Source organism: Mytilus trossulus, chromosome 12 (assembly GCF_036588685.1).
Source record: "Mytilus trossulus isolate FHL-02 chromosome 12, PNRI_Mtr1.1.1.hap1, whole genome shotgun sequence".
NCBI lineage: Eukaryota > Metazoa > Mollusca > Bivalvia > Mytilida > Mytilidae > Mytilus > Mytilus trossulus.
Genome location: NC_086384.1, coordinates 50650605 through 50670927, shown reverse-complemented (window position 1 = coordinate 50670927; position 20323 = coordinate 50650605). Strand labels below are relative to the sequence as shown.

The following is a 20323-nucleotide window of genomic DNA, read 5'->3' as shown; positions in this document are numbered from 1 at the left end:
ATGTGTACGATTGTTTTTCTGTTTGTCTTTTTCATTTTTAGCCATGGCGTTGTCAGTTTGTTTTAGATTTACGAGTTTGACTGTCCCTTTGGTATCTTTCGTCCCTCTTTTAAATATTGTCGATGTGCATTTATATTTTTCTCTCTTTTCTTTGTTTTCTTTGTCAGCTGGATGTTAAACACAATTATCTAGATATAACGCGACTTTACTATACATTGGATTTTTGTATCAAAAGGCAGAACACGTCCAAACATAAAATGAAAATTGATAGGAAAATGCAACACAATATATGTTCGTGTACTAGCCTCGGACATGTTTTCGTTAAATCTTTTCGAGTGACTTATTAAGCATGTATATGACGGTAAACTTACTTGATTAGATTCTTCTCATTTAAACAGGACGATAGACTTAACAAGCATGATGTAGCTATCAATAAATTGCAGGCACAGGTGAGAAACGTCTTGTATGAAAATGACTCTTTAAATCAGTACTCTAGACGAGAAAATATACGTATTTCTAATGTTCCAGAAGCAGACGGAGAAGACTTCACTAATATTTTAATTGAAATTGCTGGTTCGGTAGGTGTATTCATAAAGCCAGACAACATCAACGCCATACATAGAATAGGTCCGAAGCGCGAGGGGAAGGCACGCCAAGTCATTGCTAGATTCGTCCACCGTTGTTGAAGAATCGTGCAGAGTTGAGAAAAAATGAACGCTTTAAGAACATTTTTATAGCTGAAGACCTTACAAAGCTGAAATTCAAGCTACTCTTTTACATTAAAAAGCAGACTAATGTAAAATCAGCATTTACAAAAGAAGGAAGGATCCACTGTACGCTAAATAACGATTCAAAGGTAACAATTGATAGTCCGGATGACTTGTTTAAAATTGGAATGGATACCGTGGATTATAAAGCTTTAGGATTGCCAGAATTTTAGGGGTGCGAAGGAAGTCAAAAGGAGCGCAGTGTTGAAATAAATTCAAAACCTGAAAATAGTCAAAAGGAGCGCAGTGTTGAAATAAATTCAAAATCTGAAAATCTGCCCATATTCATAAGTGAAAGTGATCGTCAAAATTGTGAAATTCAAAATGTGAAAAGCCAGCTAAAAGGTCTGTCGTTAAATGTGTGTGGGTTGGTTTCAAAAAGTAAAATCCCCGAGTTTATCTCATCATATGATATATTGTGTTTTACTGAATCTAAATATGATGCATATGATGATGTTTATCTATCTGGTTATGAATTACTACCACCTATAATACGTGAGAAATGTAGACGTAAGTCTGGTGGTATAGCAGTATTTGTAAAAAGTTCTATTTACAAATATGTGAAAGTTATTGATATCTCTAGTCAATGTATATATTTGTTTTCTATTGTGAATTTGTTGCCAAGTGATTTGTTGTTTGGGATAGTATATATTCCCCCTGAAAATAGTGTTTATGGTTCAGTTGATATATTTGATGAGTTTTTAGAAAAAAATTTGATATTACTGTAAATAAAAATTACCAAGTGTGCCTACTTTGGGACTTTAATGCCCATACAGGGACTCATGGTGACTTTATTATTGTAAATGATACAATCCTAGACAGCCTGCTGATCGACGAGAATTCCAGAAAATATATGAACAGTATTAATGCTCTGTATGAATTGGGTATCCAAATTAAGCGTTCTTCGAAGGACATTTCGAATATAAATAATTATGGACACAAATTATTGGAATTTTGTAAAAATTTAGATCTATATATTGTTAATGGTAGAATTAGTAAGGATCAGTTAATAGGGACTTTTACAAGAAGTAAAAATACACTTATTGATAATGCTATTGTGTCACCTATGTTATTTATATGTATTTCATACTTCAATATTGAAAATTTTGATCCAATTTTGAGTGATATTCATTGTCCAGTTGTCATACATTTTGATACTTCTGTAATACTTGAATCTGTTGATACTCTGTCACATGATGATAATAGCAATGTTGTATACAAACCAAAATGGAAGAATAATAATGCAAATGTATTTTTAGAAAATTTGAATTATGAAAATATTCATGATTTAGTTGAAAAACTTGAAAATCTAGATGTCAATAATATTAGTGTTGAAACTGTCAACAATGTAATATTGAATTGTAATTCAATTATTGAAAATGCTGCTGATAAAGCTGACATGATTGTAGAGTTTAAACCCAAGAACAGTCGACCTGGTGTCAGGTTAAAAAAAAATGTAAACCTTATTTTAATCAAGATTGTTATTTAAAACGTAAAGCATATCGTAAATGTAAAAATCTCCACTGGAGATTACAAAGGGCTAAAACAAAAGAAAATCTCATTGCTTGTAGTAGAGAGTATAAACGTACGCTTAAAAAGCAGTTTAGAGAATATCAGAAGTCTGCTGTAGACAAATTGAAAAATTTTCGTAAATCTGATTCAAAAGCATACTGGTCTCGTTTAAACAAATGTGATACAAAAGGTAACAAAGCTGTAAACAAAATTGCTATGGATGTATTATATGATCATTTCAAAAACCTTAATGCTCTTGATGAGCAGGATGATAATGATATTGTATTACCTAATAATATTACTGATTATAATATTGAATTAAATAGAGATATTACTGAAGACGAAGTATTATATGCTGTCAAATCATTGAAAAATAATAAAGCATGTGGTGGTGATCTTATATTGAATGAATTTTTGAAATATGGTACTGTAAAGATGATGCCTGTTTTTGTAAGAACATTTAATATTGTATTTCATAGTGGTATTATACCTGATAGTTGGTCAGAAGGTTATGTATGTCCAATATTTAAAAATAAAGGTAATCCAAATGATGTGGATAATTATCGTGGTATAACTATTTTAAGTTGTTATTGTAAATTATTTACTTGCATTTTGAACAATAGGCTTCATACATATTTAGAAAATTCTGGTTTATTGTGTAAAGAACAAGCAGGGTTCAGAAAAGGTTATAGTACGACAGATCATATTTTTAATTTGAAATGCTTGATTGATTTATAGCTACATAGAGGTAGGAAATTGTATTGTGTATTTGTTGACTATCGAAAAGCTTTTGACTCTGTCAGAAGATTATATTTATGGCAAAAACTGTTAAAATGTTCCATTGATGGCAAAATGTTTAAAATTATAAACAGTATGTATAACAATGCAAAGTCTTGTGTGAGACAAGGCAACTCTTGTTCAAACTTTTTTAAATCCAATGTTGGTGTACGTCAAGGAGAAAATCTATCTCCTGTATTGTTTGCCATTTTCTTAAATGACTTGGTCGAATATATGTCACATTCATATAATGGTTTATTTGATATGAGTATTGCAGCACGTCTTATTGATACTGATGAAGTCGCTGTATATTTTCGTTTATATTTGTTATTGTATGCAGATGATACTGTTATTTTAGCCGAATAGGCAGCAGAGTTACAAGCCTCATTAAATGCCAAGTATGCATATTGTCAAACTTGGAAAATGCAAGTTAACATATCTAAGACAAAAGTTGTAATATTCTCAAGATCTAGACTTAACACAGATAATATGAACTTTAAATATAGTGGTGAAAGCCTCAATATTGTTACAAATTTTCAATACCTTGGTATTATATTTCCATGTAAGGGTAATTTTAATGACGCCAAAGCACATCTTGTACAGCAAGCAAGAAAAGCCATGTTTATAGTCATAAGAAAGGCTAGGAAGTTGAATTTACCAATTGATATGCAATTAGAACTTTTTGATACAATGGTTGTACCTATTTTGTTATATGGTGCAGAAGTTTGGGGTTTTGAAAATTGTAATATTATAGAAAACTTGCATAGTATGCAATTTTGTAAAATAATTTTGAATGTTAAAAAAAGTACTGCTCATTGTATGATTTATGGAGAATTGGGTAGAATACCATTACATATTCTTATTAAAGTTGAATGGTTGGTTTCTGGCAACGTATCATGTGTGGTAAAAGAGAAAAAATTTCATATACACTGTATTGTATATTGTATCAGCTTAGTAAAAGGGGTATCTACCACTCTAAATGGTTGTTAGAAATTAAAAATACTTTATATGAATGTGGATTTAATTTGATGTGGGATAATCAAATAATTGCTAAATCTGATAATATTAGTAAGAATGTCAAGAAATGTTTAAGTAATAAATTTATGTTGAACTGGAGTAATAATGTTATGAATTCTGCAAAATGTCTTAATTACAGAATATACAAGTCGGATTTTTGTTTTGAGAAATATTTAACTGTGTTACCATCTGATCTAAGAATGTATTTATGTAAATTCCGTTGCCTTAGTAATAAATTGCCCATTGAAACGGGGAGATTTTTTAATATTGATAGATATGAAAGACATTGTAATCTTTGTAATGCTAATGAACTTGGTGATGAGTTCCATTACTTATTCAAATGTACCTTTTTCAACAATGTTAGAGCTAAATTTTTACCTTTAGATATATGTAAAAACCCAAATGTTTTAAAAATTAAAGAATTGATGAATACATCAGATTTATTCACACTTACTGGAATAGCAAAATTTTGTAAAAGTGTTATTAAAACCTTTTAATACATATGCTTAATAATGTTACTTTATTTTGTACTTCCTGTCAAATATCTGTATTAATTATATATACTATTATTGCACCTTTGTTAACCATGTTCTAATGTAAATATGTAAATATGTTCATACTTTTATAGTTTGTTTAAAAAATGTTGTACTTACATACCCCATATGGGGGCTTTAGTGAAATAAAATGTTTTATGTCTTATGTCTTATGTCATTTTACTATATTAAGACAATATTATTCAAAACGCCAACCTCCCTCTTACAGAAAAATGAATTGATAAGTCAGAAACTATTGCATGTAGGAAATATTGAAAAATGTGTAAGAACTCAAACTTTTAAATATTCTCATCAAGACAAATACAAAATTGAATAAAGATAGCTTTAAAAGATAAAAATGAAAAGAGTAAGTTCTTATAAAGTGCCTAGAAAATCTACAAAACAATGTAGGAGTATTGTTGTATTCTCACTTTCTCCAAGGGCGAGACTGGAATCTGTATCTTTCTCTACTCTCAACTGACGCCTTACCCTCTCCTCTAAATAAAGATCATGCATATGCTTGCTTTGCCACTAACATGTTTCATTTGTTTAAATAACATACTGTAAACCAACTAATTTTCGCGAATACTTTATTTCGCGTTAAGACCTTTCTATCAATTTTCGTGGCGATTAAATTTCGCATTTTTCATATTTACTTGAAGTAGTTCAATAAGGACTGATCATAGTTTAACATTTTCGTGATCATTTATATTCGCGTTATTTTTCTTCTCGCAAAAGTCGCGAAAAAAGTTGGTTTACAATTAAAGATTATTATTTATATTACAAAAATAATATTGCAATTTTGTCGTATAAGATCAAAATGCTATTTTTATTTTTGCGGTACTGAGAAAAATCCCCGCTTCATTTATATCAAAAATATATCGGAAATGCGAATCTGAATTAATGCGATTACAACCCTGCTGTACTTTTTGCAATGATAAAGAAACGAATAGTTTTCACATTTATAATATTCTAAAAATTCTGATTTAAACATGGCTGGATAAAAAGTAAAATAACTAAAATACAGAACTTCAAGAAAAATTCAAAAAAGAAAGTCACTTATCAAATGACAAAACAAACAGGCACAATCAAATCAAATGAACGGAAAACAACTGTCATTGTAAAAGAAAAAGTGAAGGTTTACTGCTGAAATTCATGCCTCTATCATTTGTAATCGACATTTCTGCATATTTATTTTGAATAAGCCAAGTTTAATTTATGACGAAAACATTAATTTTAGTTAAAAGAAAAGTTCAGACAAAACCAAATTAACTATTATAATCTGCCATCGATAATTTTAACACATATTTCATTTTGTATTGATATATTCTTACCGTTTTTCACGTCTTGTCCACAAATATTTATTTTAAAAGTGCTGTTTGACAGTGAAACGTTTTAAAATCTCTACAGTACGCTCATTATCAATACTTTTGTTGTCTGAGTCCATTTCTTATTTTATATTATTCGTTGATTTTCATCAGCCAATGAACAGTCTTCTAATTAAATAAAGTATTATAACTGCATTTCGCAAGTGCTTTAAACTTTTATCGTCTGCTGTTTTATATCAATAATATTTTTATAGTATTTCAATGACGAAATATAATAAAAGAAAAGGCAATATTCATACATCATTGCTTGATGGACATTTCCTTGTGTCCGATTTTTCGGGAATATTGATCTGTGCTTTTCACATGAGTTCCCAACTGTCATATTCCTGACTTCGTTTAGACATATTCTTCTGAAGAACAATGGTGGGTTAAACCGGTAGCTGGCTCAACCTCTCACCTCTCGTATAAAATTCAATACATCAATCTCTTTTCTTCAAATAAGTTACCTGCAGATTTCGCGATAAGAACCGTAATGAATAATACCCTCGAATAACTGAAAATGGCAGAATCGGATACAGCCCTTGAATTTCAAACCGTAGTGTTTTTTTTAATTGTAACTGTATTATTAACGTATTCTTTCATCTCCTTTATTAGCCTTTACAAAACACAAAGTTTATTATTAAGGGGAATAACCTGTATTAAAAGTTAAAATAACAGAATTAAACTGACAGTTTGGCATTTCAAAGAAGAAGAAAAAAACGCTGTAACAGTTATGGTTTCAACATCCAAACTTTTAAAAGCTTTCTGTTATGTATTTTGAAAAGATAAGATTTTAAAACTACTGTTGATTCATTATTATTCGTTGGATACCAACATTCGTCGTTTTCGTGGGTACAGGTGATCAACGAACTTTAATGCTCAATGAATTAGAATTTTTCTATCAGGTTGTATTCAACCTTTGGCATAACCTATCCACGAAAAGGCATGTTTTCTGTTATCCACGAATATAAATGAATCGACTGTAGATGACAAATCAGTCTGTAATTGTCTTATTACATCTGACAACCGATGACTATTTGTAAAATACACTCAAAGCAAATATTGAGGTAAGTAATACATCCTGTGAGTATGACGGGGGATTTTTTCTATATTATGCGAACATATCGCCATTAGTTTATTAACATTTTTATACAATTAAAAATAAGCACTTCTTCATTTTATATTCAATGAAACAGGAAATGTGTGTCAAAACAATAATGTTAAAAAGTATAAATGAATAAGTTGAACCGGACTAAACCACACAACCTTACTCAAACAATTATAAAGAAATATTTCTGATTACTTTAATACTTTACTTTTCATATCTTATGATACCATGTAAAAATTATGCGACGTCATACTTTGGCTATATTGACCGATCACAACGTTTGAACTTTTCATACTATCGTCGTTGTACTGCATTACAACTTCGTTTCTCAATCATGTATTTTTGCTTAGGCTTTTCCATTTTCACGATTTCGGCATTGAGAAAACATCAAATTGTAAATTTAAGACGTCAAAAGCGCTTTTCTGGATTTACCTTCATGCAGACTCTCAAATTAAAATATTTGAAAGCCAATGATGAACAAAGTCGCAACAGTTGATGAGGTATGACATAAAATAATAGCGAAAGCCTTCTAATGCCAACTTTGACTGACGGGCTTGAAACCTTATTTATAACCCATTATATCAACCATAACTAAAAAGACAATATTTGAGCTTTGGTATGATCTGCTTATAATTTCTCATTTCTTGTCTTCAAAATTAAGTGAAAGTACTTCCTGTTGTTATATGTACTAAAACCTGTGATTTTATTAATAACTGATACCTTTCCAATGCACTTGTCTTGTTGGATTAACACTGTTTTTAGTACGACGCATGTTACTCAGTGTTAAGTTTTATATGTACTATTGTGTCTTTTTGTGCTCTTTGTTGTTGTTGTTTTGCCATGAAACGACCTTTTGAGATTTTCATGACCATTTTGGTATTTCCCCCTTTTTTCAACCAAAGACCATTTCGTATATACTGAGTAACACACTTACTCTGGACGTCAACAAGAGACGAGTATCTTTACTTTATGGCCCTTTCTGAAAGGACACACATGATACAGGATATGAATTGATTAGCATCTTACAAATTAAAATTGATATATTAGTATTTAAAAATAATAAAAACAACACGTTTAACAATTGCATGGGTCCGCAGAGCTTTACTAGATTGATCTTTATCGGGAACGCTTAAAGCCAAACATTTGAAATCAAAGGGATGTTTAAGTACCGAAACAGTTGAAGAGTTTTATGACAAAAATACCTAAAACAAATAGCCAAAGTCAACTTTGCCTGAGGAAGTTGAAACCTTATTTTTTTTTATAATTTCAAAATCTATAAACAGACAATTTTAGAAAGGTTTGTTATAAATCATGACAGTATCGAACTACTGACTTCTGTGCTGATGATACCACCGGGAACTGATAGTCCACCAGCAAATGTATCGACCAGTGATGTAAAAAATTGAAAATAACACGTTTAATAAATTCATGCACCCGAAGCGCTTTTCTGAATTTACCTTCACTAGGAATCGCTTAAAGCCAAACATTTGCAATCCGAGGATGTATAAGTACCGATACAGTGGAAGAGCTATACGAGTATTTTAAGGGCATATCCAACAGTTTCTTTCTGACGGTGAGAATTTTTTCTCTTTAAGATATTTTATTCTTCAATTGACAGAGAATCAAATTTTGCCAAAACAAATATATGTCGTCGATTTCGTTTTTGCAAAAAATGCTGCTGAAAATTAAAATTTTTTGGAATTTTGAAGTAAAAAAAAGTTTGGTAAAGGATTAATTACAATTTGCATTATAATTCAATAATAAATCATTACGCATTTGTTCTCGTTGTTCCGTACTGCATGTATTGACGATAATTTCAATAAAACGGTAACTTGAGTGAGTATGGTCTATAATGATCAAGATAATTGCATATCAATTATGATACACCAAGAGGACAAAAATATCTTTAAAGATTTGAGTTCTAATTTCTGTTAATATTTTATATGAGTTTTTTCCCGCCGTGCTCTTTCCTTTGATGAAAGAACCCTCCCTTTCCAGACGGCCATAGCAATTCCAATGGTGATTCCGTTCTGACGTCGTTCAAACAACGTTAAATTACGGGAAACAATAGACGAAGTTTACGTTTGTTATAACCGTCCCTGAAACTGTTAGATATGCCCTTAATTTAAATATTACAGAAGGCATGTTACCCCCTCTCCACACCAACATGCATATTAATTTTTCGCGACGCATCAAAATCAACGTCCCCGTTTCAACAAGACATGGCTACAAATATATACATCCCATTAGCTACAGTCCTACTGTTTGACTGATGAAGTTAGCGTGACCATATTCCTTTACCATACAACCGCCTCGTTGTAGCGTTATAAAACTCATCATAGAAATAAAGCTAACAATTGTGTACGATAGATCCGCATGTCGTCAACAAAACTTATTAGTGATGGTCGAATGTTTAGATTAAAAGGCCGAATCAAGTACAAACGTCACGGACATTGATGACATAACATGTTTGCCTCAATTGTGGGAGGTCGTGGATAACATAAAAAAACGTCTAAATTAAACAAAACTATCTTAAAAATTGGTATTTCTTGATTCTCCGGAAAGCATGCGACATATAGGAATAATGGTAATGAAAGGTCCACCCTCAGTCTAATAATGTGTCTGGGTTGGTTGGCATGTCTTCTTGTGGTATGTTACCTTGTGAACTTACTCTTTAAAAATCCGAATGAGCGGGTCGTTTGAAAAAAACAGGGTTTATTTTCATATCACATTACTGGAAATTCTGAAATTATTGCGTGAATTTATTATTGCTATTTTTTTGTAATGTAAAAAAATTGCGAGAATGATTATTGTGATTACAGGAAAACCTCCGTACATATATTGATATTAGATATCAGAATGCTTTTTTTTTATTGCGATACTCACATGATCGTTTTATTCTCAATAATAAAAAAATTAGCATTAATTTCTGAATTTTCATTATCATGTTCTCGGGTGCCATATGTGAAGCAGGACATGTGTACCCTTCTGGAGCACTTGATATCACACCAAGTTTTTTTTTTTTTGGGGGGGGGAGGGTCGTATTGCTAAGTCTTTAGTTTCCTATGTCGTGTCTTGTGTATTATTTTTTGTCGGTTTATGTCTTCATTTTTAGTCATGATGTTGTCAGTTTATTTTCGATCAATAAGTTTTGCCATATTTTTTTTCGCCCTGAAAAAAAAAGAATTAAATTTACAATTCTAAACCACACGTCATATTCTAGTGGTCGTGGTGAAACGATCTGTAACTACAAATGATTTTATTTGCACTAAAATAGACTTGTGTGTAATATACCACTTAACACCATACACTTGAGTATTTAGAAACATGGGTTTCCTTAAATTGTCCTATGATAAAAAAAAAATATTTAGATTACAAGGTCACATTAACACACATATTGATCGTTTAGCTATCACGTGGGAGTACACCATGTGATGAAACGAATTTCAATATATATACGTAACTGTCGACATTATGTCTACTAACAATAACATACTAATTATCATTGTACTTTACATAGTATAACCTTTTAACTTTATTAAAGTTTGTGTGCAATTGTGAGATTCCATGAGTTTAAATGTTTTCTAAAATGTGTGACTAATAATTACGCGACAAGAATATTTTCTGGGCAGATGAAAAAACTAATGGAGAATGTGACAATTAATGCAACGAGGATTCCGACGTCCAATGATACCGAACATGCTAATCTTTTGGCTGTATTTGCTGCGGATATTTCTTTGACCATCATTGCTTGCACGTTGTCATTTTTGGGATCCATATTTATTTTTACGGCTTATTGCGTCGTTGACAGTTTACGGCCTGAAAATGAAACGAGACGGCTGCTTATATATTTAACTGTTTCGGATTTAGTAGTTGCCATCGGAAACTTTATTGGAACTATACGATTTATTGCTATTTACGGCAGGACACCTATTTATAGTATTTCTGCTAGATTATATACGTTTTCTGACGAAGAACTGGTGAGTGATAATGTTTGTGTTGTTCAGAGTTTCATACGAACAACAGGATCTATGTGGTCATTTTGCTGGAACACAGCAATTGCCATACATCTATGTGTTGCCTTGGTTTATTGTAGACATGGGACATGGTCGTGGAAGGTGAAAATATTCTGTCATTCAGTGTGTTGGATTCTTCCTCGTAAGTATATATTTACCGCCCCTTTAGTCTCGGAGCTACGTGCTTGACCTGAATGCGGGAGGTCATTGGTACGATACTTCCAAACTTGCAAATTAGTACCTGCTGCTTTTGATAATTATAGCTTTTTTTCCGTACTGTAACATTTTGTGTAAATTGCGTCCTGAAATTATAAATTTGTGTATTTACGTTTTTAGGAATGTGTTCTTTTCTTTGATCTGTTTTTTACTTTTCCTTCGCAAAGTAAAAGTATTTTTCTTTTCACAATATAGTTTCCATATCATAAAGACTTAAATAAGTTCCAAAGTAAATACAATTTAGTGATACCTTTATAATTTGAGAATGTAAAATGATTGCCATTGGGACAACTCTACACCAGACCCATTGTGATAGATAAGACAAAAAATATATGTCACCGTTCGGCATTCAACAATGAGCAAAGCCCATACCGCATAGTCAGCTATAAAAAAATTGAAATAAAAAGAATATAAAGGAATTCAAACAAGACATTTATAAAAGAGGGACGAGAAATACCAGAGGGACAGTCAAACTAATAAATCGAAAAAAAAAAAATACCTTGATTGATTTTTTAAATTAAAATAAATGCACATATATATGTTCGAATGTGAATATTAAGTTCAAGGCGCATGTACTAGAATTATGATGTTGGTATTACAGAGTTTTTTAAACCATTATTTATTTTCCCGAATTTATTTATAACTTTTATCAGGCATTATCCGAGTCTCTTTACTTGTAGTTTCGATAGCAATAGCAGCAGCCAAATGTGAAGTTTTAGGTGGAGATTTCACTGGTACCTGGTGTTGGATTAAGTCGTCTTTGTCAAAGAGCGATCAGATAACATGGATGATTATATCTGGTATAGGATGGGAGTTAGTTTCGTATTTTGTGACATGTATAATGTTTTTATTTCTGAAAGGATATATGTGGCGTCAGGTATGCATAATAAACAATTATTTTTTGACAGATCCAAGAATGTCCTTTGGGTTGAAAAAATCCGTATTATTTCATAATGCGAACATTTCATGGTGCTTCTGGGGTTGAAACATTCCTTTTAAACTGGCTGTAATGTGAACATTTCATGTGCTTCTGGAGTTGAAACGTCCCTTTTAAAATGGCCGTATCCGCGCCTGTAATTCAGGTTCAATCTTTTTAAAATAATTGATTATCAAACTTTCATTTGGGGGATAAGTGTAACTGTTATAATTGTGTCATTACACTGTCTCAAAATTTATACCAGATAGACAAAAGATAAAGGATATCTTCAAAATCTGATCTGATCACAATACTTAGTAAACATCGCTGACATAATATGACCATCGGTTATGTTTCTCAGTTTCCCCGACTCAAGCACACAGTAAGTATAGTGCGTTAGTAAAATCTTTGGCATGTCCAAAGATTGCCGAAAGGTCTTGCGTAGGTTTAATTTTCGGGTTAATTGAATTCATGTCTTCATTTTGTCTTTTTTGAGACCGACGTTTGTGTGGTTTCGTGGTTGTCATCTTAATCTTCGCAAGGTCATCGTGTGTATGGCTCGGGTATCATCGTTTGACTTTCAGTTGACTTAGCTGTTTTACCAGTTATATAGCCATCCTAGTGTGAAATATCAAATTGCATATTCAAATTGGCATCTGGTGTCAATTAAAGGACTACTTAACGACTATTAAATGATTTCTTTAATAATCAGTGTCCAACTTACTTCACTAATTTTATTGAATCTTAAACAATCGAATTTTCAAACTATTTAAACATAAACAAACGAACAAAATGTTAAACCATTAAAAACACTTACTTGCTTGCACTAAATATTTACCAAAATGACAACATTTTCACGAAATGCGGTGATTGTGAAGTTTTTTGAATGTTTTTGTGTGATAAATCTACCCAAAAATTGCATACCTGTTTCTGATAGGTTTGTAAAAAACATTTTTTTGAATACACATAATAACCTTCCACACGGAACGGTCATGAAACTCACTTGCGAGACTGTGCAATGACTATGAAATTACCATGATTGCATTGTTACCTACTACATTGTACAAACTATATATTTAACTAGTCTGTTATATTTGAATGTAATATATTCAAAATATTCTAGGTCATGATTTGGCGTAATTTCAATTGCCCCTTATCATACCAATATGTTCTGATTCTAACTTGAATTGAATCCGGTTAGAGAACATTCACCGACCAAGTCCTTTTCCGTCATGTATCTAAAACTAATGTATCTTAAAAACCTTCCTTTGTCGAAAATTTACAAAACATGTGTTTAATTCTGTGGGAAAATGCTAAAAATTTGACTTTTTACGAAATGGGAAGGTTAACAACATCATGGTTTTAAAAGAATTTGGACGAAAACTTAAGACACAAGTAAGTTAAAAGATATTTGACTTTAAAATTCAACCTACAAGGTGTTTCCCTATATGCGAAAAAATCATTAACAATATCTTCAGGCATATTTATTTCTGTTTTTATTAATACTATTATACGATTTCCGTCATTTTATATGATCTTATATAGCAATTATACTATAGTTACGCTTCCGATTTTGAAACTGAAAAAGCCGAAAGATTTCAGATTCGACAATGTCCATTTGTACACGGACAGAAGCCGAAAACATGAACAATTCACCTACATGCGAATAAATTGTTCATTCGACAAAGGTATTGACATATTTTCATTTTTATTTAAGGGGCATATATAATCCTATTGTAATTGCTGCCGTCATGATAAAGCAAAATGACCGCTATGCAAATTATCTTTCTTAAAGCTTTTTTCAGTATATCCTCTTTTTTAATAGATCAGCATTTTACTTTATGTTTCAGAAAACAAGATTCAATCAACGCCGATTTAACGACGTCTCTCTTCGACTGAGGGCTGAAGATGAAAACTACCTTTACTTGTGGTTGATCGGATATCTTCTCCGGATCTGGGGGACAGTGCGCTTCTTTTTATTTGTGTCTGGAAATTTTTCAAACGACAAACCTTACGCTGGCATAAATTTTGCACTATTGCATCTAGAAAGTTTTGGTGACAGTTCGAAGGCATTTTTTACGTTTCTCTTATTTTGCATTGCTGACAAAAGAACTAGACAACTGCTGTGGAACAAAATATGCTGTAGAAGACGCGGTTATGAAGAAATTTTACAAAGTATCAATGCGGAGTCAAATTATAATAACAGTGTAAATGAACCCTTATAAATGTCATGCTAAATTATACAAGACTGGAACACACATAGTTCCCCATCATAATTTGATTCCAAATCGGTTTTAAATGTTATTAAGAGGATTGAAGTTATAGATGTTTGGTCAATTGTAGTTTACGGACTTTAAAATGCACTCAGTATAATTTAACATTGACTATATTTATATTAAACAGACTGAGTGTGTTTAGAATATGGCAGATAATGACAATATATTTCTTTATTGTTAAGTTAAAACGTTAGCTTTAATTTGGGTTTTTATAATTAACTAATATATTTATATTAAACAGTGGGTTAAGAATATGGCAGATAATGACAATAGATTTCTTTATTGTTAAGTTAAAACGTTAGCTTTAATTTGGGTTATTAAAATTAACTAAAATTTTAACTCAATATTTTATTAACATGATTAATAGATTCTAGGTACTGACGTTGACTATCATTTTGATAACGTGTTATAATGTTCTTTCAATATTTATTTTTTTGATAATTAACTTTACATTTTCATAATATCCTTTTGGTGTGGCACGGTACTTGTGTATACCTCCATTTGTTGTTGTGTTGATATCATTTTGTGTATTCTCGTCTCCTTCATTTCTCTATGTGCTTTGTAAAATGCCAGTTTGTTTGTTGATATAATTATTTGTTTATAAGGATGACTATTTTAACACCAAAATGTGTACTGCTTTACCCCTATTTTTGACATTTAACCAATAAGGTATGTTTGTTTTGTTCACACATAATAATTATTGTCAATATACTTGAATTTTACCTATTTTGATTTTATCGTTTGTTTAAAACTTCAACTTTTGTCAGTTTCAATTACATAATTATATAAATAGATCTTGATTTTTAAATAGCAAATTATTGTATTTTTTAACTACAAGGAAGTAGAAAATATCACTCATTTATTTTAACAATATCCAGATTATCATACATTTTCAGCAATTAACAAAAGCTGCTGGTTTTAGTTGATTATTTTGACTGTGATAAAATGAAATTAGTGCATGAAGTTGTCATGTTTGATTTAATTGGCTCTTTCAAAAGTGCAAATGTTAGTTTTGTCAATATCATATTGTCTTCAGAGATATATTGTATCCTGAAAAGGATGCATTTACCTACACTAAAACAGTAGTGTTGATCTCTTATCAGACTAGACATGAACTTTGAAAAATATTGCATAACTTACCGATATGAATACTTATGAATCTTTACTTAGCTATAGGTGTGAGACGTATCAAAAATGTGTTTAATATCTTTAAAGAACAATAGACTTGTGCAAGATTTCCGTGTGAATCTTTTATAAATTTACATCATATCAATATAAATAAATTTGGTGTTTTACTGTTTTCTGATTGGTTAAAATTATTAGTTTTATTTTCAATGTTGTCAATTTTGATGGCGATACGCCCACTCCGTCGTTGTGTATTCATACGCCAACATGTGTGTACGTTGTTATTGTTATTGTTAATATAAAAAGTCCTTTTACCCTTATTTTTGACAGAATTTTTTTTATAATGAATGGCAATAATTTACTTATTTTATTTAACCATAAAACTAATTTTTGACTTATAGATAATAGCCATTCATTAAGGTTCCACTAAAGTCAAAATATAGGACACTTCATAAACATCTAAATTTTGCCTGTATTTTTCAACCTAAAATGAATAAAGTCATAAACTATGAGAACATATGTTCATTTAAACATACTTTATATATACACATTGTGTAAATTGTAAATAAACTTGAAATTGTTATGTTGTGGCCAAACCGGTTCTTGGGGTGAACACTAAATTTTCAAAAAAATCTGGAGGCCTGCAAGACGACTTAATTTGCTTAAAATTGTTATGGACGAATACTATTACATGTAATGCAGGGCAAGCGGATGTTGATTGTCACAGACATATGTTTTAATGGCATATTTGTCCAATTTCTGTATTGTACCTTCGATATTCGTTCACTGAGATACATGAAATTAACTGAAACTCGAAAATCAATACATTTTATAAAAAATCAACATCCGCTTGCCCTGCATTACATGTTATAGTATTCGTCCATACCAATTTTAAGCAAATTAAGTCTTCTTGCAGGCCTCCAGATTTTTTTGAAAATTTAGTGTTCACCCCAAGAACCGGTTTGGCCACAACATAACAATTTCAAGTTTATTTACAATTTATACAGTGTGTATATGTAAAGTATGTTTAAATGAACATATGTTCTCATAGTTTATGACTTTATTCCTAATAGGTTGAAAAATACAGGCAAAGTTTATATGTTTATGAAGTGTCCTATATTTTGACTTTAGTGGAACCTTAAGTATACTTTGTAAAGAAAGTGATATAGAAACACTTCAACAGACAATACAGATACAAACCTAATTTTTCATTCGACATCTTTGGATGACCGTAAATCAAGCTACGGTCATCAGCTTTACCCCAGTGAAAAAGAGACTATTCAATATTTGCACAGAAATCATCGTAAGTATATATTTACCGTCTGGTAGTCACGTGGCAGTGTAATTTCGTCGCATTAGGAATACCGTCGGCACGGTTTGCACCCCGGTCAGTAATTACCGCTTGTCTTGAATGCAAAGACTGGTCGACCCAGATTAAGTCAGATATAGTATTTGTGTTGTGTGGCATGTCTTCAAAGGACTCTGTTTGTAGTCTTATACAAAGTGTTGTTCGTCCTGATATTCACGTGCTATTGGATGACAGTTTAATGCTTAATACAATTTCATCAACAGCATTTTTCATTTTTGTATGATAGTAAGAAGATGATGTATTATTGTCAACGAGACTATTGTCCACTGCAAGGACAAATGATAAGGATGTGAACAATATTTTTTTGTAACTCAACATAAAATTAAGAATGGAAATGACATACATTTGTAACTGTTCATGACGATCGTCCATAATTATATTTTTTTTTGGCATACAAACCGACATCAATATTGTTTTAATTGCATACGTCCAAAGCGTTTTTCTGGATTTTTCAGAACATAAAAGAGATCCGATGATGTATAAAAATCGAAACAGTTGAAGAGCTAAATCACTTAAACTGCCCTATAAATAATAGCAGTATGCATATAAGGTAAAATTTGCTTGATGTAGCTGAAACCTTAGGTTATTTATTAACGGATAATTTAAAAAGGTGATTATATATCAAATTTGTCAGTACCAAAGTACCGTTTACTGAACTGATTAAACATCGGGGCCTGATACCTAAACAGAAGCGGATTCCACCTAGTGATGTAAAAATGAAGACAAGATTTTTTAAAATATCATGTATAAGAAGCGCAGTTCTAGATTCACATTCATCAGGAGTGGTCAAAGTCTAATTTACACTTATTTTTAACATATTTGGAATATGCGCAAAAACCAATTTCTAGACAATAAGTGCAATTTAGATCCTGAATACTGTTGATTCATTATTTTTCGTTGGATACCAATTTTCGTGGATTTCGTGGGTGCAGATGAACCACGAATTTAAATGTTCAATGAATTACAAATTTTCCATAGGTTTGCTTGCAGACTTTGGCAGACCCACGAAATTAAATGTTTACGAAATTGTAAGTTTTGTTCAATCCACGAAAATTGGTACCTATGCAAATAAATGAACTAATAGTAAAAGAAATGATTAATTAATTGATTGATTGTTGCTAGCTTACTGTCCAGTGAATAGCTTTTTTCGGATATATACAAAGTACAAAAACATTAACAAAAACACATATCAGACAGGGTAGAATATTTATACATCCAAACAATTTTATTTATTTTGTCGGTAGATATAAGAAGATGTGATATGAGGGTCAATGAGACAACTCTCCATCCAAATCTCAAATTTGTAAAAGTAAGTCATTATAGGTCAAAGTACGGTCTTCAACAGATTCATGATTGGCTTTTCTTTAATAAGCAGTTATTACTTTTTAAACATATACTAGTTTTTTATATACGTGTAGCCCCTACACAAATCTGAAGATTTCGGTAAAGACTCATGTTAATTTCATAAGTATTACATTGGCTATAGACGGTTTAAAATTCCTTAATTTCTTTTCATGGATGCAATTATGATTATATTTATATTTCATAAATTAGTCGCTTTTTATATGTAGTTTCCTTAGCAATAGCGGCTGTCAAATGTGAAGTTTTAGGTGAAGACTTTGCTCAAGTAACTGGTACGTATACCTAGTGCTGGATTAAGTCGTCTTTGTCAAGGAGCGACCGGATAATATGGATGATTATTTATGGTATAGGATGGGAGTTACTTTCGTTTGTCGTGACGAGTGTAATGTTTGTTTATCTGAAATACTACATGTGGCGTCAGGTATGCATAATATACAGTTAACGAAGTTCAAAATCGGATCTAGGGGTGTTTTGGGGGTTGGAATCCCCCTGTTTGTACTTGTTGTCAATTATTTGACGTTTCGTTGTGTTTTTGTGGTAAAAGCCTCATATTCAAATTGGCAGGTCTACACCTGAAATTTATCGTCAACTTATTTAATTTTAAATTATTGATATTTAATCCTTTCAATAGGAGAAATAAGTGTAGCTATTGATCACTTCAATAATAAATGTCCAATTTACATAATAAATGATCGTATTTTGAATCTAGGAATAAAATATATACCAGAGAATTGGTCAAATTTTCTAACATACACAAATGAACACAAAGTGAAACATAGGAACCAAGTCGGATAAAAATGACCGATGTTAAACCATACCTCCTACTTGTTAGCAACACATTTTAACTGATATTACAAAATGACTACGAAAAGTAGTGATATTGAATTGCTTTCAGATGATTTTTGTCATAACAAATTGTATAAGTTTTCTGGAACTTTGTTGTGGAATTCTTTGACTTTGAGTAAAAGTGTAAATATATTTAAAGCAGACGGTCAATCTCATCTCTTTGTTTATCTTTGTTTTATGTATGTAAATATATCATTTAGATGTAGAAGCTATACTGTATTGTTATATGTGTTACCTTCTGCAAATAAAATATAATGTTAAAAACTGACTATGTGATATGAGGTTTACTCGTCGTTAAACCCTCCTTTTTGCATTTATTTTTGAAATTTTAAATGGATATTTTCAGCTTTTTTTTAGTTTTTTACCGCGAGTTTGTTTTTGAGCATGGATTTACGAGTTTTTAACAGCGGTATACTACTGTTGCCTTTATTTATATTTTAGAAAAAAAGATTTAATCAACGCCGATTCAGCGACGTATCCCTTCGACTGAGGGCTGAGGACGAAAACTATCTCTACCTATGGTTGATTGGGTATTGCCTAAGGATGTGGGGGACGGTGCGCTTTTTTTTCTTTGTGACTGAAAATTCCTCAAATTATCAAACTTACGCTGACATAAATTTTGCACTAGTGCATCTAGAAAGTATTGGTGAAAGTGTGAAGGCATTTTTTACATTTCTTCTATTTTGCATTGCTGAAAAAACAACTAGAGACATTCTAATAAACAGAATATGCCACAGAAGGCGTGGTTATTAGGAAATTTCACCACTAATTTTAAATGCGAAACCAAATATTAATAGCACTTTCAATTATCACTTCAAAATATCATTTATGGAATGAATGTGTTTTCTGTCTAAGAAGAAATAATATAAAAAATGTGGTGCCCACTATTTTAAAGTGTGCACTTATTTTTTTATGTAATTTTGAAAATTACATCCACAATTGAATTGTTTTACATTGAACTAGACAGGTATAAAATATGCCACAGATGACGTGGTAATGAGGAAATTCTACAAAGTTGAATGCGGAACCAATAACATTAACGGTACCAAGTTTTCTGCACCAGATGCGCATTTCGACAATACATGTCTCTTCAGTGATGGTCGTGGCCAAAATATT

General features: G+C 31.3%; 1 protein-coding gene and 1 long non-coding RNA gene across 2 annotated transcripts; both read left to right on the top strand.

Annotated features, from left to right (window-relative positions):
• The first annotated feature begins 10527 nt into the window (after window positions 1-10527).
• Window positions 10528-15361, top strand: LOC134692779 (G-protein coupled receptor 157-like). The gene is made up of 3 exons (XM_063553307.1): window positions 10528-11239; window positions 11994-12190; window positions 14080-15361. The coding sequence occupies exons 1-3, from the start codon at window positions 10714-10716 to the stop codon at window positions 14452-14454; spliced, it is 1098 nt and encodes a 365-aa protein (XP_063409377.1). The 5' UTR covers window positions 10528-10713; the 3' UTR covers window positions 14455-15361.
• A 2093-nt stretch (window positions 15362-17454) lies between these two features.
• LOC134693686 (uncharacterized) lies at window positions 17455-19759 on the top strand. Its single transcript, XR_010102438.1, has 3 exons — window positions 17455-17549; window positions 18571-18782; window positions 19649-19759. It is a non-coding gene; the product is annotated as an uncharacterized LOC134693686 (long non-coding RNA).
• Window positions 19760-20323: the final 564 nt, after the last annotated feature.